General features: G+C 46.2%; 1 protein-coding gene across 2 annotated transcripts in view; it reads right to left on the bottom strand.

The window, feature by feature from the left end:
- The window catches only part of LOC129835531 (endothelin-1 receptor-like), a 24,644-nt gene extending 11,258 nt beyond the window's left edge, over positions 1 to 13,386 (bottom strand). The window contains exons 1-2 of one of the 2 annotated variants that reach the window (XM_055901205.1): positions 12,344 to 13,386; positions 10,419 to 11,339 (exon numbers count right to left, since the gene is read on the bottom strand). In XM_055901205.1, coding sequence (XP_055757180.1) covers positions 10,419 to 10,991 — 573 coding nt within the window. In that variant the 5' untranslated portion in view covers positions 10,992 to 11,339; positions 12,344 to 13,386. The remainder of the gene's footprint in view (positions 1 to 10,418; positions 11,340 to 12,343) is intronic. The other variant, XM_055901206.1, reaches the window with a different exon arrangement.
- Between the last annotated feature and the right edge of the window lie 5,109 nt (positions 13,387 to 18,495).

Genomic DNA, 18,495 nt, shown 5'->3' with positions numbered 1-18,495 from the left:
AGGGTAGGAGGAGAGGAGAGGAGGAGAGGAGAGGAGAGGGTAGGGTAGGATTAGAGGAGATAAGAGGAGTGGAGTGGAGAGGAGAGGGTATGATTAGAGGAGAGGAGAGGAGAGGAGAGGAGAGGAGAGGAAAGGAGAGGAGAGGAGAGGAGAGGAGAGGAGAGGAGAGGAGGGAGTTCTGTCCAAGGTTTTTCTCCCAGAGGAGGGAACAGTTATATCTAAACACTGGAGGCAAATATTCCCTGTTTAGTGCCCTAACCCTAACCACTTAGACACCTATTCCCTGTTTAGTGCCCTAACCCTAACCACTTAGACACCTATTCCCTGTTTAGTGCCCTAACCCTAACCACTTAGACACCTATTCCCTGTTTAGTGCCCTAACCCTAACCACTTAGACACCTATTCCCTGTTTAGTGCCCTAACCCTAACCACTTAGACACCTATTCCCTGTTTAGTGCCCTAACCCTAACCACTTAGACACCTATTCCCTGTTTAGTGCCCTAACCCTAACCACTTAGACACCTATTCCCTGTTTAGTGCCCTAACCCTAACCACTTAGACACCTATTCCCTGTTTAGTGCCCTAACCCTAACCACTTAGACACCTATTCCCTGTTTAGTGCCTTAACCCAAACCACTTAGACACCTATTCCCTGTTTAGTGCCCTAACCCTAACCACTTAGACACCTATTCCCTGTTTAGTGCCCTAACCCTAACCACTTAGACACCTATTCCCTGTTTAGTGCCCTAACCCTAACCACTTAGACACCTATTCCCTGTTTAGTGCCCTAACCCTAACCACTTAGACACCTATTCCCTGTTTAGTGCCCTAACCCTAACCACTTAGACACCTATTCCCTGTTTAGTGCCCTAACCCTAACCACTTAGACACCTATTCCCTGTTTAGTGCCCTAACCCTAACCACTTAGACACCTATTCCCTGTTTAGTGCCCTAACCCTAACCACTTAGACACCTATTCCCTGTTTAGTGCCCTAACCCTAACCACTTAGACACCTATTCCCTGTTTAGTGCCCTAACCCTAACCACTTAGACACCTATTCCCTGTTTAGTGCCCTAACCCTAACCACTTAGACACCTATTCCCTGTTTAGTGCCCTAACCCTAACCACTTAGACACCTATTCCCTGTTTAGTGCCCTAACCCTAACCACTTAGACACCTATTCCCTGTTTAGTGCCCTAACCCTAACCACTTAGACACCTATTCCCTGTTTAGTGCCCTAACCCTAACCACTTAGACACCTATTCCCTGTTTAGTGCCCTAACCCTAACCACTTAGACACCTATTCCCTGTTTAGTGCCCTAACCCTAACCACTTAGACACCTATTCCCTGTTTAGTGCCCTAACCCTAACCACTTAGACACCTATTCCCTGTTTAGTGCCCTAACCCTAACCACTTACACACCTATTCCCTGTTTAGTGCCCTAACCCTAACCACTTAGACACCTATTCCCTGTTTAGTGCCCTAACCCTAACCACTTAGACACCTATTCCCTGTTTAGTGCCCTAACCCTAACCACTTAGACACCTATTCCCTGTTTAGTGCCCTAACCCTAACCACTTAGACACCTATTCCCTGTTTAGTGCCCTAACCCTAACCACTTAGACACCTATTCCCTGTTTAGTGCCCTAACCCTAACCACTTAGACACCTATTCCCTGTTTAGTGCCCTAACCCTAACCACTTAGACACCTATTCCCTGTTTAGTGCCCTAACCCTAACCACTTAGACACCTATTCCCTGTTTAGTGCCCTAACCCTAACCACTTAGACACCTATTCCCTGTTTAGTGCCCTAACCCTAACCACTTAGACACCTATTCCCTGTTTAGTGCCCTAACCCTAACCACTTAGACACCTATTCCCTGTTTAGTGCCCTAACCCAAACCACTTAGACACCTATTCCCTGTTTAGTGCCCTAACCCAAACCACTTAGACACCTATTCCCTGTTTAGTGCCCTAACCCTAACCACTTAGACACCTATTCCCTGTTTAGTGCCCTAACCCTAACCACTTAGACACCTATTCCCTGTTTAGTGCCCTAACCCAAACCACTTAGACACCTATTCCCTGTTTAGTGCCCTAACCCTAACCACTTAGACACCTATTCCCTGTTTAGTGCCCTAACCCTAACCACTTAGACACCTATTCCCTGTTTAGTGCCCTAACCCTAACCACTTAGACACCTATTCCCTGTTTAGTGCCCTAACCCTAACCACTTAGACACCTATTCCCTGTTTAGTGCCCTAACCCTAACCACTTAGACACCTATTCCCTGTTTAGTGCCCTAACCCTAACCACTTAGACACCTATTCCCTGTTTAGTGCCCTAACCCTAACCACTTAGACACCTATTCCCTGTTTAGTGCCCTAACCCAAACCACTTAGACACCTATTCCCTGTTTAGTGCCCTAACCCAAACCACTTAGACACCTATTCCCTGTTTAGTGCCCTAACCCTAACCACTTAGACACCTATTCCCTGTTTAGTGCCCTAACCCTAACCACTTAGACACCTATTCCCTGTTTAGTGCCCTAACCCAAACCACTTAGACACCTATTCCCTGTTTAGTGCCCTAACCCTAACCACTTAGACACCTATTCCCTGTTTAGTGCCCTAACCCTAACCACTTAGACACCTATTCCCTGTTTAGTGCCCTAACCCTAACCACTTAGACACCTATTCCCTGTTTAGTGCCCTAACCCTAACCACTTAGACACCTATTCCCTGTTTAGTGCCCTAACCCTAACCACTTAGACACCTATTCCCTGTTTAGTGCCCTAACCCTAACCACTTAGACACCTATTCCCTGTTTAGTGCCCTAACCCTAACCACTTAGACACCTATTCCCTGTTTAGTGCCCTAACCCTAACCACTTAGACACCTATTCCCTGTTTAGTGCCCTAACCCTAACCACTTAGACACCTATTCCCTGTTTAGTGCCCTAACCCTAACCACTTAGACACCTATTCCCTGTTTAGTGCCCTAACCCTAACCACTTAGACACCTATTCCCTGTTTAGTGCCCTAACCCTAACCACTTAGACACCTATTCCCTGTTTAGTGCCCTAACCCTAACCACTTAGACACCTATTCCCTGTTTAGTGCCCTAACCCTAACCACTTAGACACCTATTCCCTGTTTAGTGCCCTAACCCTAACCACTTAGACACCTATTCCCTGTTTAGTGCCCTAACCCAAACCACTTAGACACCTATTCCCTGTTTAGTGCCCTAACCCTAACCACTTAGACACCTATTCCCTGTTTAGTGCCCTAACCCTAACCACTTAGACACCTATTCCCTGTTTAGTGCCCTAACCCTAACCACTTAGACACCTATTCCCTGTTTAGTGCCCTAACCCTAACCACTTAGACACCTATTCCCTGTTTAGTGCCCTAACCCTAACCACTTAGACACCTATTCCCTGTTTAGTGCCCTAACCCTAACCACTTAGACACCTATTCCCTGTTTAGTGCCCTAACCCTAACCACTTAGACACCTATTCCCTGTTTAGTGCCCTAACCCTAACCACTTAGACACCTATTCCCTGTTTAGTGCCCTAACCCTAACCACTTAGACACCTATTCCCTGTTTAGTGCCCTAACCCTAACCACTTAGACACCTATTCCCTGTTTAGTGCCCTAACCCTAACCACTTAGACACCTATTCCCTGTTTAGTGCCCTAACCCTAACCACTTAGACACCTATTCCCTGTTTAGTGCCCTAACCCTAACCACTTAGACACCTATTCCCTGTTTAGTGCCCTAACCCTAACCACTTAGACACCTATTCCCTGTTTAGTGCCCTAACCCTAACCACTTAGACACCTATTCCCTGTTTAGTGCCCTAACCCTAACCACTTAGACACCTATTCCCTGTTTAGTGCCCTAACCCTAACCACTTAGACACCTATTCCCTGTTTAGTGCCCTAACCCTAACCACTTAGACACCTATTCCCTGTTTAGTGCCCTAACCCTAACCACTTAGACACCTATTCCCTGTTTAGTGCCCTAACCCTAACCACTTAGACACCTATTCCCTGTTTAGTGCCCTAACCCTAACCACTTAGACACCTATTCCCTGTTTAGTGCCCTAACCCTAACCACTTAGACACCTATTCCCTGTTTAGTGCCCTAACCCTAACCACTTAGACACCTATTCCCTGTTTAGTGCCCTAACCCTAACCACTTAGACACCTATTCCCTGTTTAGTGCCCTAACCCTAACCACTTAGACACCTATTCCCTGTTTAGTGCCCTAACCCAAACCACTTAGACACCTATTCCCTGTTTAGTGCCCTAACCCTAACCACTTAGACACCTATTCCCTGTTTAGTGCCCTAACCCAAACCACTTAGACACCTATTCCCTGTTTAGTGCCCTAACCCTAACCACTTAGACACCTATTCCCTGTTTAGTGCCCTAACCCAAACCACTTAGACACCTATTCCCTGTTTAGTGCCCTAACCCAAACCACTTAGACACCTATTCCCTGTTTAGTGCCCTAACCCTAACCACTTAGACACCTATTCCCTGTTTAGTGCCCTAACCCTAACCACTTAGACACCTATTCCCTGTTTAGTGCCCTAACCCTAACCACTTAGACACCTATTCCCTGTTTAGTGCCCTAACCCTAACCACTTAGACACCTATTCCCTGTTTAGTGCCCTAACCCTAACCACTTAGACACCTATTCCCTGTTTAGTGCCCTAACCCTAACCACTTAGACACCTATTCCCTGTTTAGTGCCCTAACCCTAACCACTTAGACACCTATTCCCTGTTTAGTGCCCTAACCCTAACCACTTAGACACCTATTCCCTGTTTAGTGCCCTAACCCTAACCACTTAGACACCTATTCCCTGTTTAGTGCCCTAACCCTAACCACTTAGACACCTATTCCCTGTTTAGTGCCCTAACCCTAACCACTTAGACACCTATTCCCTGTTTAGTGCCCTAACCCAAACCACTTAGACACCTATTCCCTGTTTAGTGCCCTAACCCTAACCACTTAGACACCTATTCCCTGTTTAGTGCCCTAACCCAAACCACTTAGACACCTATTCCCTGTTTAGTGCCCTAACCCTAACCACTTAGACACCTATTCCCTGTTTAGTGCCCTAACCCAAACCACTTAGACACCTATTCCCTGTTTAGTGCCCTAACCCAAACCACTTAGACACCTATTCCCTGTTTAGTGCCCTAACCCAAACCACTTAGACACCTATTCCCTGTTTAGTGCCCTAACCCTAACCACTTAGACACCTATTCCCTGTTTAGTGCCCTAACCCTAACCACTTAGACACCTATTCCCTGTTTAGTGCCCTAACCCTAACCACTTAGACACCTATTCCCTGTTTAGTGCCCTAACCCTAACCACTTAGACACCTATTCCCTGTTTAGTGCCCTAACCCTAACCACTTAGACACCTATTCCCTGTTTAGTGCCCTAACCCTAACCACTTAGACACCTATTCCCTGTTTAGTGCCCTAACCCTAACCACTTAGACACCTATTCCCTGTTTAGTGCCCTAACCCTAACCACTTAGACACCTATTCCCTGTTTAGTGCCCTAACCCTAACCACTTAGACACCTATTCCCTGTTTAGTGCCCTAACCCTAACCACTTAGACACCTATTCCCTGTTTAGTGCCCTAACCCTAACCACTTAGACACCTATTCCCTGTTTAGTGCCCTAACCCTAACCACTTAGACACCTATTCCCTGTTTAGTGCCCTAACCCTAACCACTTAGACACCTATTCCCTGTTTAGTGCCCTAACCCTAACCACTTAGACACCTATTCCCTGTTTAGTGCCCTAACCCTAACCACTTAGACACCTATTCCCTGTTTAGTGCCCTAACCCTAACCACTTAGACACCTATTCCCTGTTTAGTGCCCTAACCCTAACCACTTAGACACCTATTCCCTGTTTAGTGCCCTAACCCTAACCACTTAGACACCTATTCCCTGTTTAGTGCCCTAACCCTAACCACTTAGACACCTATTCCCTGTTTAGTGCCCTAACCCTAACCACTTAGACACCTATTCCCTGTTTAGTGCCCTAACCCTAACCACTTAGACACCTATTCCCTGTTTAGTGCCCTAACCCTAACCACTTAGACACCTATTCCCTGTTTAGTGCCCTAACCCTAACCACTTAGACACCTATTCCCTGTTTAGTGCCCTAACCCTAACCACTTAGACACCTATTCCCTGTTTAGTGCCCTAACCCTAACCACTTAGACACCTATTCCCTGTTTAGTGCCCTAACCCTAACCACTTAGACACCTATTCCCTGTTTAGTGCCCTAACCCTAACCACTTAGACACCTATTCCCTGTTTAGTGCCCTAACCCTAACCACTTAGACACCTATTCCCTGTTTAGTGCCCTAACCCTAACCACTTAGACACCTATTCCCTGTTTAGTGCCCTAACCCTAACCACTTAGACACCTATTCCCTGTTTAGTGCCCTAACCCTAACCACTTAGACACCTATTCCCTGTTTAGTGCCCTAACCCTAACCACTTAGACACCTATTCCCTGTTTAGTGCCCTAACCCTAACCACTTAGACACCTATTCCCTGTTTAGTGCCCTAACCCTAACCACTTAGACACCTATTCCCTGTTTAGTGCCCTAACCCTAACCACTTAGACACCTATTCCCTGTTTAGTGCCCTAACCCTAACCACTTACACACCTATTCCCTGTTTAGTGCCCTAACCCTAACCACTTACACACCTATTCCCTGTTTAGTGCCCTAACCCTAACCACTTACACACCTATTCCCTGTTTAGTGCCCTAACCCTAACCACTTAGACACCTATTCCCTGTTTAGTGCCCTAACCCTAACCACTTAGACACCTATTCCCTGTTTAGTGCCCTAACCCTAACCACTTAGACACCTATTCCCTGTTTAGTGCCCTAACCCAAACCACTTAGACACCTATTCCCTGTTTAGTGCCCTAATCCTAACCACTTAGACACCTATTCCCTGTTTAGTGCCCTAACCCTAACCACTGCTTGTAACACACTCTGGTAGTGGACTATGTAGAGAATAGTGACTTAGACAGACCTAGACAGACCTAGACGGGCCTAGACAGGCCTAGACAGACCTAGACAGACCTAGACAGGCCTAGACAGGCCTAGACAGGCATAGACAGACCTAGACAGGCCTAGACAGGCCTAGACAGATCTAGACAGACCTAGACAGATCTAGACAGGCCTAGACAGACCTAGACAGGCCTAGACAGACCTAGACAGACCTAGACAGGCCTAGACAGGCCTAGACAGACCTAGACAGACCTAGACAGATCTAGACAGACATAGACAGATCTAGACAGATCTAGACAGATCTAGACAGACCTACAGTTTCAAACGTCAATGTTTGGAATTAAACAAATATCCTCTGGTTTGCTACAAAACAAAACATGTTAAGTGTGTGTGTGTTTGTGTGTGTGTGTGTGTGTGTGTGTGTGTGTGTGTGTGCTGAGTGCTTGTGTGTGCTGAGTGCTTGTGTGTGCTGAGTGCTTGTGTGTGTGTGTGTGTGTGTGTCTGTCTGTCTGTCTGTCTGTCTGTCTGTCTGTCTGTCTGTCTGTGTGTGTGTATGTGCTGAGTGTGTGTGTGTGTGTATGTGCTCAGTGCTTGTGTGTGTGTGCTGAGTGTGTGTGTGTGTGTGTGTGTGTGTGCTGAGTGTGTGTGTGTGTGCTGTGTATGCATTCATGTGTGTGTGTGTGTGTGTGTGTGTGTGTACGTGTGTGTGTGTACGTGTGTGTGTGTACGTGTGTGTGTGTACGTGTGTGTGTGTACGTGCGGCATGTGTACGCGTGTGTGTGGTCAGTCTCACCGTGTTATTTTAGGCCAGTATTATCAGAACACCACTCAGCACCAGACAGAGCTGGGAGACATGACTATGGAACTGGTCTCTAGAGAGACACCAGACAGAGCTGGGAGACATGACTATGGAACTGGTCTCTAGAGAGACACCAGACAGAGCTGGGAGACATGACTATGGAACTGGTCTCTAGATACACCAGACAGAGCTGGGAGACATGACTATGGAACTGGTCTCTAGAGACACCAGACAGAGCTGGGAGACATGACTATGGAACTGGTCTCTAGAGACACTAGACAGAGCTGGGAGACATGACTATGGAACTGGTCTCTAGAGACACCAGACAGAGCTGGGAGACATGACTATGGAACTGGTCTCTAGAGACACCAGACAGAGCTGGGAGACATGACTATGGAACTGGTCTCTAGAGACACTAGACAGAGCTGGGAGACATGACTATGGAACTGGTCTCTAGAGACACCAGACAGAGCTGGGAGACATGACTATGGAACTGGTCTCTAGAGACACCAGACAGAGCTGGGAGACATGACTATGGAACTGGTCTCTAGAGACACTAGACAGAGCTGGGAGACATGACTATGGAACTGGTCTCTAGAGCGACACCAGACAGAGCTGGGAGACATGACTATGGAACTGGTCTCTAGAGACACCAGACAGAGATAGGAGACATGACTGTGGAACTGGTCTCTAGAGACACCAGACAGAGATGGGAGACATGACTATGGAACTGGTCTCTAGAGAGACACCAGACAGAGCTGGGAGACATGACTATGAAACTGGTCTCTAGAGAGACACCAGACAGAGCTGGGAGACATGACTATGGAACTGGTCTCTAGAGACACCAGACAGAGCTGGGAGACATGACTATGGAACTGGTCTCTAGAGACACCAGACAGAGCTGGGAGACATGACTATGGAACTGGTCTCTAGAGACACCAGACAGAGCTGGGAGACATGACTATGGAACTGGTCTCTAGAGACACCAGACAGAGCTGGGAGACATGACTATGGAACTGGTCTCTAGAGACACCAGACAGAGCTGGGAGACATGACTATGGAACTGGTCTCTAGAGACACCAGACAGAGCTGGGAGACATGACTATGAAACTGGTCTCTAGAGACACCAGACAGAGATAGGAGACATGACTATGGAACTGGTCTCTAGAGAGACACCAGACAGAGCTGGGAGACATGACTATGGAACTGGTCTCTAGAGAGACACCAGACAGAGCTGGGAGACATGACTATGGAACTGGTCTCTAGAGACACCAGACAGAGCTGGGAGACATGACTATGGAACTGGTCTCTAGAGAGACACCAGACAGAGCTGGGAGACATGACTATGGAACTGGTCTCTAGAGACACCAGACAGAGATGGGAGACATGACTATGGAACTGGTCTCTAGAGAGACACCAGACAGAGCTGGTAGACATGACTATGGAACTGGTCTCTAGAGAGACACCAGACAGAGCTGGGAGACATGACTATGGAACTGGTCTCTAGAGAGACACCAGACAGAGCTGGGAGACATGACTATGGAACTGGTCTCTAGAGACACTAGACAGAGCTGGGAGACATGACTATGGAACTGGTCTCTAGAGACACCAGACAGAGATGGGAGACATGACTATGGAACTGGTCTCTAGAGACACCAGACAGAGCTGGGAGACATGACTATGGAACTGGTCTCTAGAGACACCAGACAGAGCTGGGAGACATGACTATGGAACTGGTCTCTAGAGACACCAGACAGAGCTAGGAGACATGACTATGGAACTGGTCTCTAGAGACACTAGACAGAGCTGGGAGACATGACTATGGAACTGGTCTCTAGAGACACCAGACAGAGATGGGAGACATGACTATGGAACTCTGACATAGACATCCAAAGGGCACTATTGATACAAAGTGAAGGACGGACAGAACGACAGAACGACAGAACGACAGAACGACAGAACGACAGACAGACAGACAGACAGACAGACAGACCTACGGTAGTAGGTGCCAGGCGCACCGGTATGTGTCAAGAACTGCAACGCTGCTGGGTTTTTCACACTCTCAACAGTTTCCCCTGTGTGTATCAAGAATGATCCAACCATCCAAAGGACATCCGGCCGACTTGACACAGACGTGGGACGCGTTGCACCCACCTGGGGTCCAAGGTCCCCTGATTAGAGGAGAACGAACGAAAACAAGCAGTGGGTCCGGCTTCGGGTTCCAGAGTTCAGTTTGTCAGATATTGCTGAGCCAGTTTGAGCCAGTTTGAGCCAGTTTGAGCCAGTTTGAGCCAGTTTCTCACAGCAGTGAAAATAGCAGTAACAGGAAACGCTGAGTATAATTCATGGACATGTTTGTCGGGGTTGATACATATTTTGTGAGGACAAATCAAGTCGGACATGTCAAAGTGGAAATTACAAACTTTACAAGCCTTTTTTGGGTGGGGGGGGGGGTAAAAAACCTTGAATACACTAAAAGTTGGCATTTTTTGCTGTGCAGGAAAAAAATCAAGATCATCAAATTAAGATACGACATCTGTAATTTTTGTTTACCTTATAAACGTTGATGGGTATATCTATAGTGATATAGATCAGGTCCCCCAGAGCCAGGCTGGCGATCAGGGCGTTGGGTCCGTTTCTCATCGTCTTATTCAGGTAGATAATCCTCAGTAGAGTGGCGTTTCCCACCATGCCTACCATGAATATCACACAGCTAATCACTGTGTTTATGTATTTAAAAGCTGTCTTTATGAAGGTCACCTGGTGGCAGACAGGAGGTACTACAGGCTGGACACGTATTCCCCAGGACGACGTGTTGGAGGACGAGTGATGGCGTCCGTGTTTGAGATGTTGGTGTCCACGGTCAGAGTCAGGCGAGGGTGTGGATGAGATGGGGGTACGGAGGTCCAGGGATGTGGTGTCTTGTATCAGTCCCAGGGATGAGGAGGGCTCTTGGGGGTCCAGTAGCAGACCCAGGGGGGTGTCTGTACTGTGGAAGGCTGGATAGAGGTCGGAGACAGGGAGACTTCCTGTCACGCTGCCGTGGCTCTGACACTGTCCCACTGTGAAGGTGTGGAACAGCAGCAGTACGAACAACACGGACGAAACAGGAACAGTAGAACCCATTCTGACTCTAGAACCTGTTCTAGAACGTATTCAACTGTTCAGGGTAGAGATGGAGGATTCCGGGCAGGATAGTTCTAGGTTCCACAGTGATACAGGATTCCACTAGGAAGGTTCCACAGTGATTCAGGATTCCACTAGGAAGGTTCCACAGTGATTCAGGATTGCACTAGGAAGGTTCCACAGTGATTCAGGATTCCACTAGGGAGGTTCCACAGTGATTCAGGATTCCACTAGGAAGGTTCCACAGTGATTCAGGATTCCACTAGGGAGGTTCCACAGTGATTCAGGATTCCACTAGGAAGGTTCCACAGTGATTCAGGATTCCACTAGGAAGGTTCCACAGGTCCTCTGGGGAAAAGGGGAAAATGGAGAGGAAAGATTACTAATATGACAAAGGACAGGATTTGTGGAGGGGCACAAATCTTTATTTCTGAACTTGGTTTTCTTGTACTTTATATTTCTGTAAACGAACTGTCCAACCCCCTACTGTCCTAACAGAGTCATTAAGATTCATCTGTAGTGCCTCTAACACTGGTATCCTGTTTCAATTACTGACACATAAACAATGAAATAACTCCCCCCCCCCACCCCTCTCCCTCCTGTCTCTCTCCCTCCTGCCTCTCTCTCCTTTCTCTCTCTCTCCTGTCTCTCTCTCTCCTTTCTCTCTCTCCCTCCTGTCTCTCTCTCTCTCCTGCCTCTCTCCCTCCTCTCTCTCTCTCCTTTCTCTCTCTCCCTCCTGTCTCTCTCTCTCCTTTCTCTCTCTCCCTGACTCTTTCTCTTGTCTCTCTCTCCCTCCTGTCTCTCTCCTGCTCCCACCCCCCCCTCTTTCTCTCCTTCTCTCTTCCCCTCTGTCCCTGACCTGCAGTCTGGGAGGATTCCCTGTCTCTCTCTCTCTGCCCCTCTGTCCCTGACCTGCAATCTGGGAGGATTCCCTGTCTCTCTCTCTCTTCCCCTCTGTCCCTGACCTGCAATCTGGGAGGATTCCCTGTCTCTCTCTTTCTTCCCCTCTGTCCCTGACCTGCAGTCTGGGAGGATTCCCTGTCTCTCTCTCTCTGCCCCTCTGTCCCTGACCTGCAATCTGGGAGGATTCCCTGTCTCTCTCTCTCTGCCCCTCTGTCCCTGACCTGCAGTCTGGGAGGATTCCCTGTCTCTCTCTCTCTCTGTCCCTGACCTGCAATCTGGGAGGATTCCCTGTCTCTCTCTCTCTCTGTCCCTGACCTGCAGTCTCTCTCCAGTACTGTGTTTCCTACTGTATAATTATGTACCATATAGTGACATTAATAAATATAGCAGCACATCTTACAACCTCCTATAACCTACGTATGTATATTAATGTAGCTCTTATGACCTACCTACATATATTACAGTTTGTACTGTGGTCATACAGTATGCAATGCCATAACGCAGGGGTGTCAAAATCAATTCCTGTCTCTCTGCTGATCCCGGACGAGGGCTGTCTCTCTACTGGTCCTGGACGAGGGCTGTCTCTCTGCTGGTCCTGGACGAGGGCTGTCTCTCTGCTGGTCCTGGACGAGGGCTGTCTCTCTGCTGGTCCTGGACGAGGGCTGTCTCTCTGCTGATCCTGGACGAGGGCTGTCTCTCTGCTGGTCCTGGACGAGGGCTGTCTCTCTACTGGTCCTGGACGAGGGCTGTGTCTCTGCTGATCCCGGACGAGGGCTGTCTCTCTGCTGGTCCTGGACGAGGGCTGTCTCTCTGCTGGTCCTGGACGAGGGCTGTCTCTCTACTGGTCCTGGACGAGGGCTGTGTCTCTGCTGATCCCGGACGAGGGCTGTCTCTCTGCTGATCCTGGACGAGGGCTGTCTCTCTGCTGATCCTGGACGAGGGCTGTCTCTCTGCTGGTCCCGGACGAGGGCTGTCTCTCTGCTGGTCCCGGACGAGGGCTGTCTCTCTGCTGATCCTGGACGAGGGCTGTGTCTCTGCTGACCCTGAAGGGTTTGACACCGATGTCATACCAACTACTTACATGACAGATGTATGACTAGTTCGTTGGTGAATAACGTCATACATTTAGACAGTTTGTTTCGGTGTCTGGTCTCTCAAACTCAGTTAGAGCAGTCCTTTAAAGATGTCCCTTATGTCTCCATATTATAATCTGTTTGAAGAGCGAACACTAGGCTTTATCTGGATTTGTAGAGAAGAAGAGTAGTGTTCTGGTGTAGAGTTCCTCTCAGCTATGTGGTACTGTCTGAGCTTTCTCCTCTTGTTGAATCTCTTTCTCTCCTTCTCTCTCTTCCTCCTCCTCCTTCGCTCTCTTTCTCTTCCTCTTCTCTCTCTTTCATCCCTCCCTCTCTCACAGTCACGATAACACAAAATCCACCAAAGCCCCTCCTCCCAAACGTTGATCGGTCAGCCCTTTTCCCCCCTCCTCTCTCTCCCCCTCCTCTCCCCACTCACATGATGCCAAAAGTAAACAACCCCCCCCCCCCCCTTTCCCCCTCCCCCGGATCCCTTCTTCCTACCTCAGCACACCAAGATAAAAAAGAACATTCAAAATGAAACTAGTTAACTTTATTTTACTGGTAGCAGCGTACAAATGACACTTCTGAGAGGTTTTACTACACAGTGAGGACTCGTTTCCTGGTGATTCAGTGGCTGAGTCTCTATATCAGCCCCCCCCCCCCCCCCCCCCCCCTCGGTGCCAGTGTTGTTTTTTTGCCCGTTGACAATACACAGCTGATTTAAATAACCAACCAATCATCATTAAGCGTTGATTTTTTGAATCAGCTGTGTAGTGCTTAAGGAGGGGGTGGTAAAAACAAAACGTGCACCCATGGGTGGTTGAGGGGGGGGGGGGGGGGGGGGGCTGGGACCCTGCCCTATATAGTGCACTACTGTTGACAAAGGGGCCATAGGGCACTATATGAAGGGTGTTGTTTGGGACACAGTATAAAGTATATATGTGGTGGCACCAGGCTTCATATGGATTATATATAATATGTGATGTAACACAGCCGGTCTGCCTCTTGTCCGCCTGCCCGTCCGCTTGTCTCAGTACAAGGTATTCTGTTGAGAAGTTTCAGGAATCCCTCATAGGCATTTCCCTCTGCAGTTCTAACAACACAGGGCAAACACACACACACACACACACACACACACACACACACACACACACACACACACACACACACACACACACACACACACACACACACACACACACACACACACACAGGGCACACAAACACACACACACACAGGGCACACACACACACACAGGGCACACAAACACACACACACACAGGGCACACACACACACACAGGGCACACAAACACACACACACACACACACACACAGGGCACACACACACACACACACACACACACACACACACACACACACACACAGGGCACACACACACACACACACACACACACACACACACACACACACACACACACAGGGCACACACACACACAGGGCACACACACACACACACAGGGCACACACACACACACACACACACACACACACACACACACACACACAGTGCAGACATTACTGTAGATATAGCAGACAGAGGAATGGACATTACTGTAGTTATAGCAGACAGAGGAATGGACATTACTGTAGTTATAGCAGACAGAGTGAGGAATGGACATTACTGTAGTTATAGCAGACAAAGGAATGGACATTACTGTAGTTATAGCAGACAGAGGAATGGACATTACTGTAGTTATAGCAGACAGAGAGAGGAATGGACATTACTGTAGTTATAGCAGACAGAGAGAGGAATGGACATTACTGTCGTTATAGCAGACAGAGGAATGGACATTACTGTAGTTATAGCAGACAGAGGAATGGACATTACTGTAGTTATAGCAGACAGAGGAATGGACATTACTGTAGTTATAGCAGACAGAAAGAGGAATGGACATTACTGTAGATATAGCAGAGAGAGGAATGGACATTACTGTAGTTATAGCAGAGAGAGGAATGGACATTACTGTAGTTATAGCAGAGAGAGGAATGGACATTACTGTAGATATAGCAGACAGAGGAATGGACATTACTGTAGTTATAGCAGACAGAGGAATGTACATTACTGTAGATATAGCAGACAGAGGAATGGACATTACTGTAGATATAGCAGACAGAGGAATGGACATTACTGTAGTTATAGCAGACAGAGGAATGGACATTACTGTAGTTATAGCAGACAGAGAGAGGAATGGACATTACTGTAGTTATAGCAGACAGAGGAATGGACATTACTGTAGTTATAGCAGACAGAGAGAGGAATGGACATTACTGTAGTTATAGCAGACAGAGGAATGGACATTACTGTAGATATAGCAGACAGAGGAATGGGCATTACTGTAGTACCCTAGGTAGTGGTCAAATGTAGTGCACTACATAGGGATTAGAATGCCATTTGGCATGCATTCAGTGACATTCCTGCCTGACTCAGATTACATTTGTTTTTTTGTTTAATCGACATATTCTTCTCTCATTCTTTCATCACTATTTGTCTCTCTCTTTCTCTGTCATGTATTTCTCCCTCATTACCCCTTCGTTTCTCTCTTCTCCCCCTCCCTCTCTGTTTGTGTTAGTCCAGATCAGGTCGTCACGCCAACACGTCTGTTCCGTCTCCTAGGTAACCCTGATTGTGACCTAATTGCTCTGTCGTGTCTTTCTGTCCCGTCTCCTAGGTAACCCTGATTGTGACCCAATTGCTCTGTCATGTCTTTCTGTATCTCTGACTCATACCCAACCACCACAGTATGGTACATCATGCCAGGGACACTAAATCAAGTGCACCTAGTATTTTAAATGAAACTAGTTTAAATTTGTACCGATGTCTCGACTGCATCAAGAGAGTTTCTGTAAAGCAGTACAGTGAGGAGTTAAACATGTGTACTCTACCACACACACTCAGAGTTTATAAGGCTAGGTTTTCCACAGCAGCAGATATGGCCTGTGTGTGTGTGCGTGCGTACGTGCGAGAGAGAGAGCGAGAGGCCATCTCTACTGCTATCTTTATAGTTGGGTGAAAACTAATAACTCTTCCTCTCTCCCTCCTCTTCCTCTCTCCCTCCCTCAAGAAATCACAAAAGTCCTGCTTTTCCCCGGAAATCCCGGTTTATTCTGAGGAAAAGCTAGAATAACAGAGGAAAAGAGACATTCTGGTCTGTTGTGCCCTGAGGGAGGAGAGGAGGAGGATGGTGGGAAAGGAGAGGAGAGGAGAGGAGGAGAGGAGGATGGTGAGGACATCAAACATCTATAACTGTGGAAACATCAAACATCTATAACTGTGGAGAACATCAAACATCTATAACTGTGGAGAACATCAAACATCTATAACTGTGGAGAACATCAAACATCTATAACTGTGGAGAACATCATTCCATCAAACATCTATAACTGCGGAGAACATCATTCCATCTAACATCTATAACTGTGGAGAACATCATTCCATCAAACATCTATAACTGTGGAGAACATCATTCCATCTAACATCTATAACTGTGGAGAACATCATTCCATCTAACATCTATAACTGTGGAGAACATCATTCCATCTAACATCTATAACTGTGGAGAACATCATTCCATCTAACATCTATAACTGTGGAGAACATCAATCCATCAAACATCTATAACTGTGGAGAACATCATTCCATCAAACATCTATAACTGTGGAGAACATCATTCCATCTAACATCTATAACTGTGGAGAACATCATTCCATCTAACATCAATAACTGTGTAGAACATCATTCCATCTAACATCAATAACTGTGGAGAACATCATTCCATCAAACATCTATAACTGTGGAGAACATCATTCCATCTAACATCTATAACTGTGGAGAACATCATTCCATCAAACATCTATAACTGTGGAGAACATCATTCCATCAAACATCTATAACTGTGGAGAACATCAAACATCTATAACTGTGGAGAACATCAAACATCTATAACTGTGGAGAACATCAAACATCTATAACTGTGGAGAACATCAAACATCTATAACTGTGGAGAATATCATTCCATCAAACATCTATAACTGTGGAGAACATCAAACATCTGTAACTGTGGAGAACATCAAACATCTATAACTGTGGAGAACATCATTCCATCAAACATCTATAACTGTGGAGAACATCAAACATCTGTAACTGTGGAGAACATCATTCCATCAAACATCTATAACTGTGGAGAACATCAAACATCTATAACTGTGGAGAACATCATTCCATCAAACATCTATAACTGTGGAGAACATCAAACATCTATAACTGTGGAGAACATCATTCCATCAAACATCTATAACTGTGGAGAACATCATTTCATCAAACATTTATAACTGTGGAGAACATCATTCCATCAAACATCTATAACTGTGGAGAACATCATTTCATCAAACATTTATAACTGTGGAGAACATCATTCCATCAAACATCTATAACTGTGGAGAACATCAAACATCTATAACTGTGGAGAACATCAAACATCTATAACTGTGGAGAACATCATTCCATCAAACATCTATAACTGTGGAGAACATCATTCCATCAAACATCTATAACTGTGGAGAACATCAAACATCTATAACTGTGGAGAACATCAAACATCTATAACTGTGGAGAACATCATTCCATCAAACATCTATAACTGTGGAGAACATCATTCCATCTAACATCTATAACTGTGGAGAACATCATTCCATTAAACATCTATAACTGTGGAGAACATCATTCCATCAAACATCTATAACTGTGGAGAACATCATTCCATCAAACATCTATAACTGTGGAGAACATCAAACATCTATAACTGTGGAGAACATCATTCCATCAAACATCTATAACTGTGGAGAACATCAAACATCTATAACTGTGGAGAACATCATTCCATCAAACATCTATAACTGTGGAGAACATCAAACATCTATAACTGTGGAGAACATCAAACATCTATAACTGTGGAGAACATCATTCCATCAAACATCTATAACTGTGGAGAACATCAAACATCTATAACTGTGGAGAACATCATTCCATCAAACATCTATAACTGTGGAGAACATCATTCCATCTAACATCTATAACTGTGGAGAACATCATTCCATCAAACATATATAACTGTGGAGAACATCATTCCATCAAACATCTATAACTGTGGAGAACATCATTCCATCAAACATCTATAACTGTGGAGAACATCAAACATCTATAACTGTGGAGAATATCATTCCATCTAACATCTATAACTGTGGAGAACATCATTCCATCAAACATCTATAACTGTGGAGAACATCAAACATCTATAACTGTGGAGAACATCATTCCATCAAACATCTATAACTGTGGAGAACATCAAACATCTGTAACTGTGGAGAACATCATTCCATCAAACATCTATAACTGTGGAGAACATCAAACATCTATAACTGTGGAGAACATCATTCCATCAAACATCTATAACTGTGGAGAACATCAAACATCTATAACTGTGGAGAACATCATTCCATCAAACA

This window comes from Salvelinus fontinalis, chromosome 36 (assembly GCF_029448725.1).
Source record: "Salvelinus fontinalis isolate EN_2023a chromosome 36, ASM2944872v1, whole genome shotgun sequence".
NCBI lineage: Eukaryota > Metazoa > Chordata > Actinopteri > Salmoniformes > Salmonidae > Salvelinus > Salvelinus fontinalis.
Note: the sequence above shows the minus strand (reverse complement) of the source record. Positions and strands in the feature narration are given on the sequence as shown.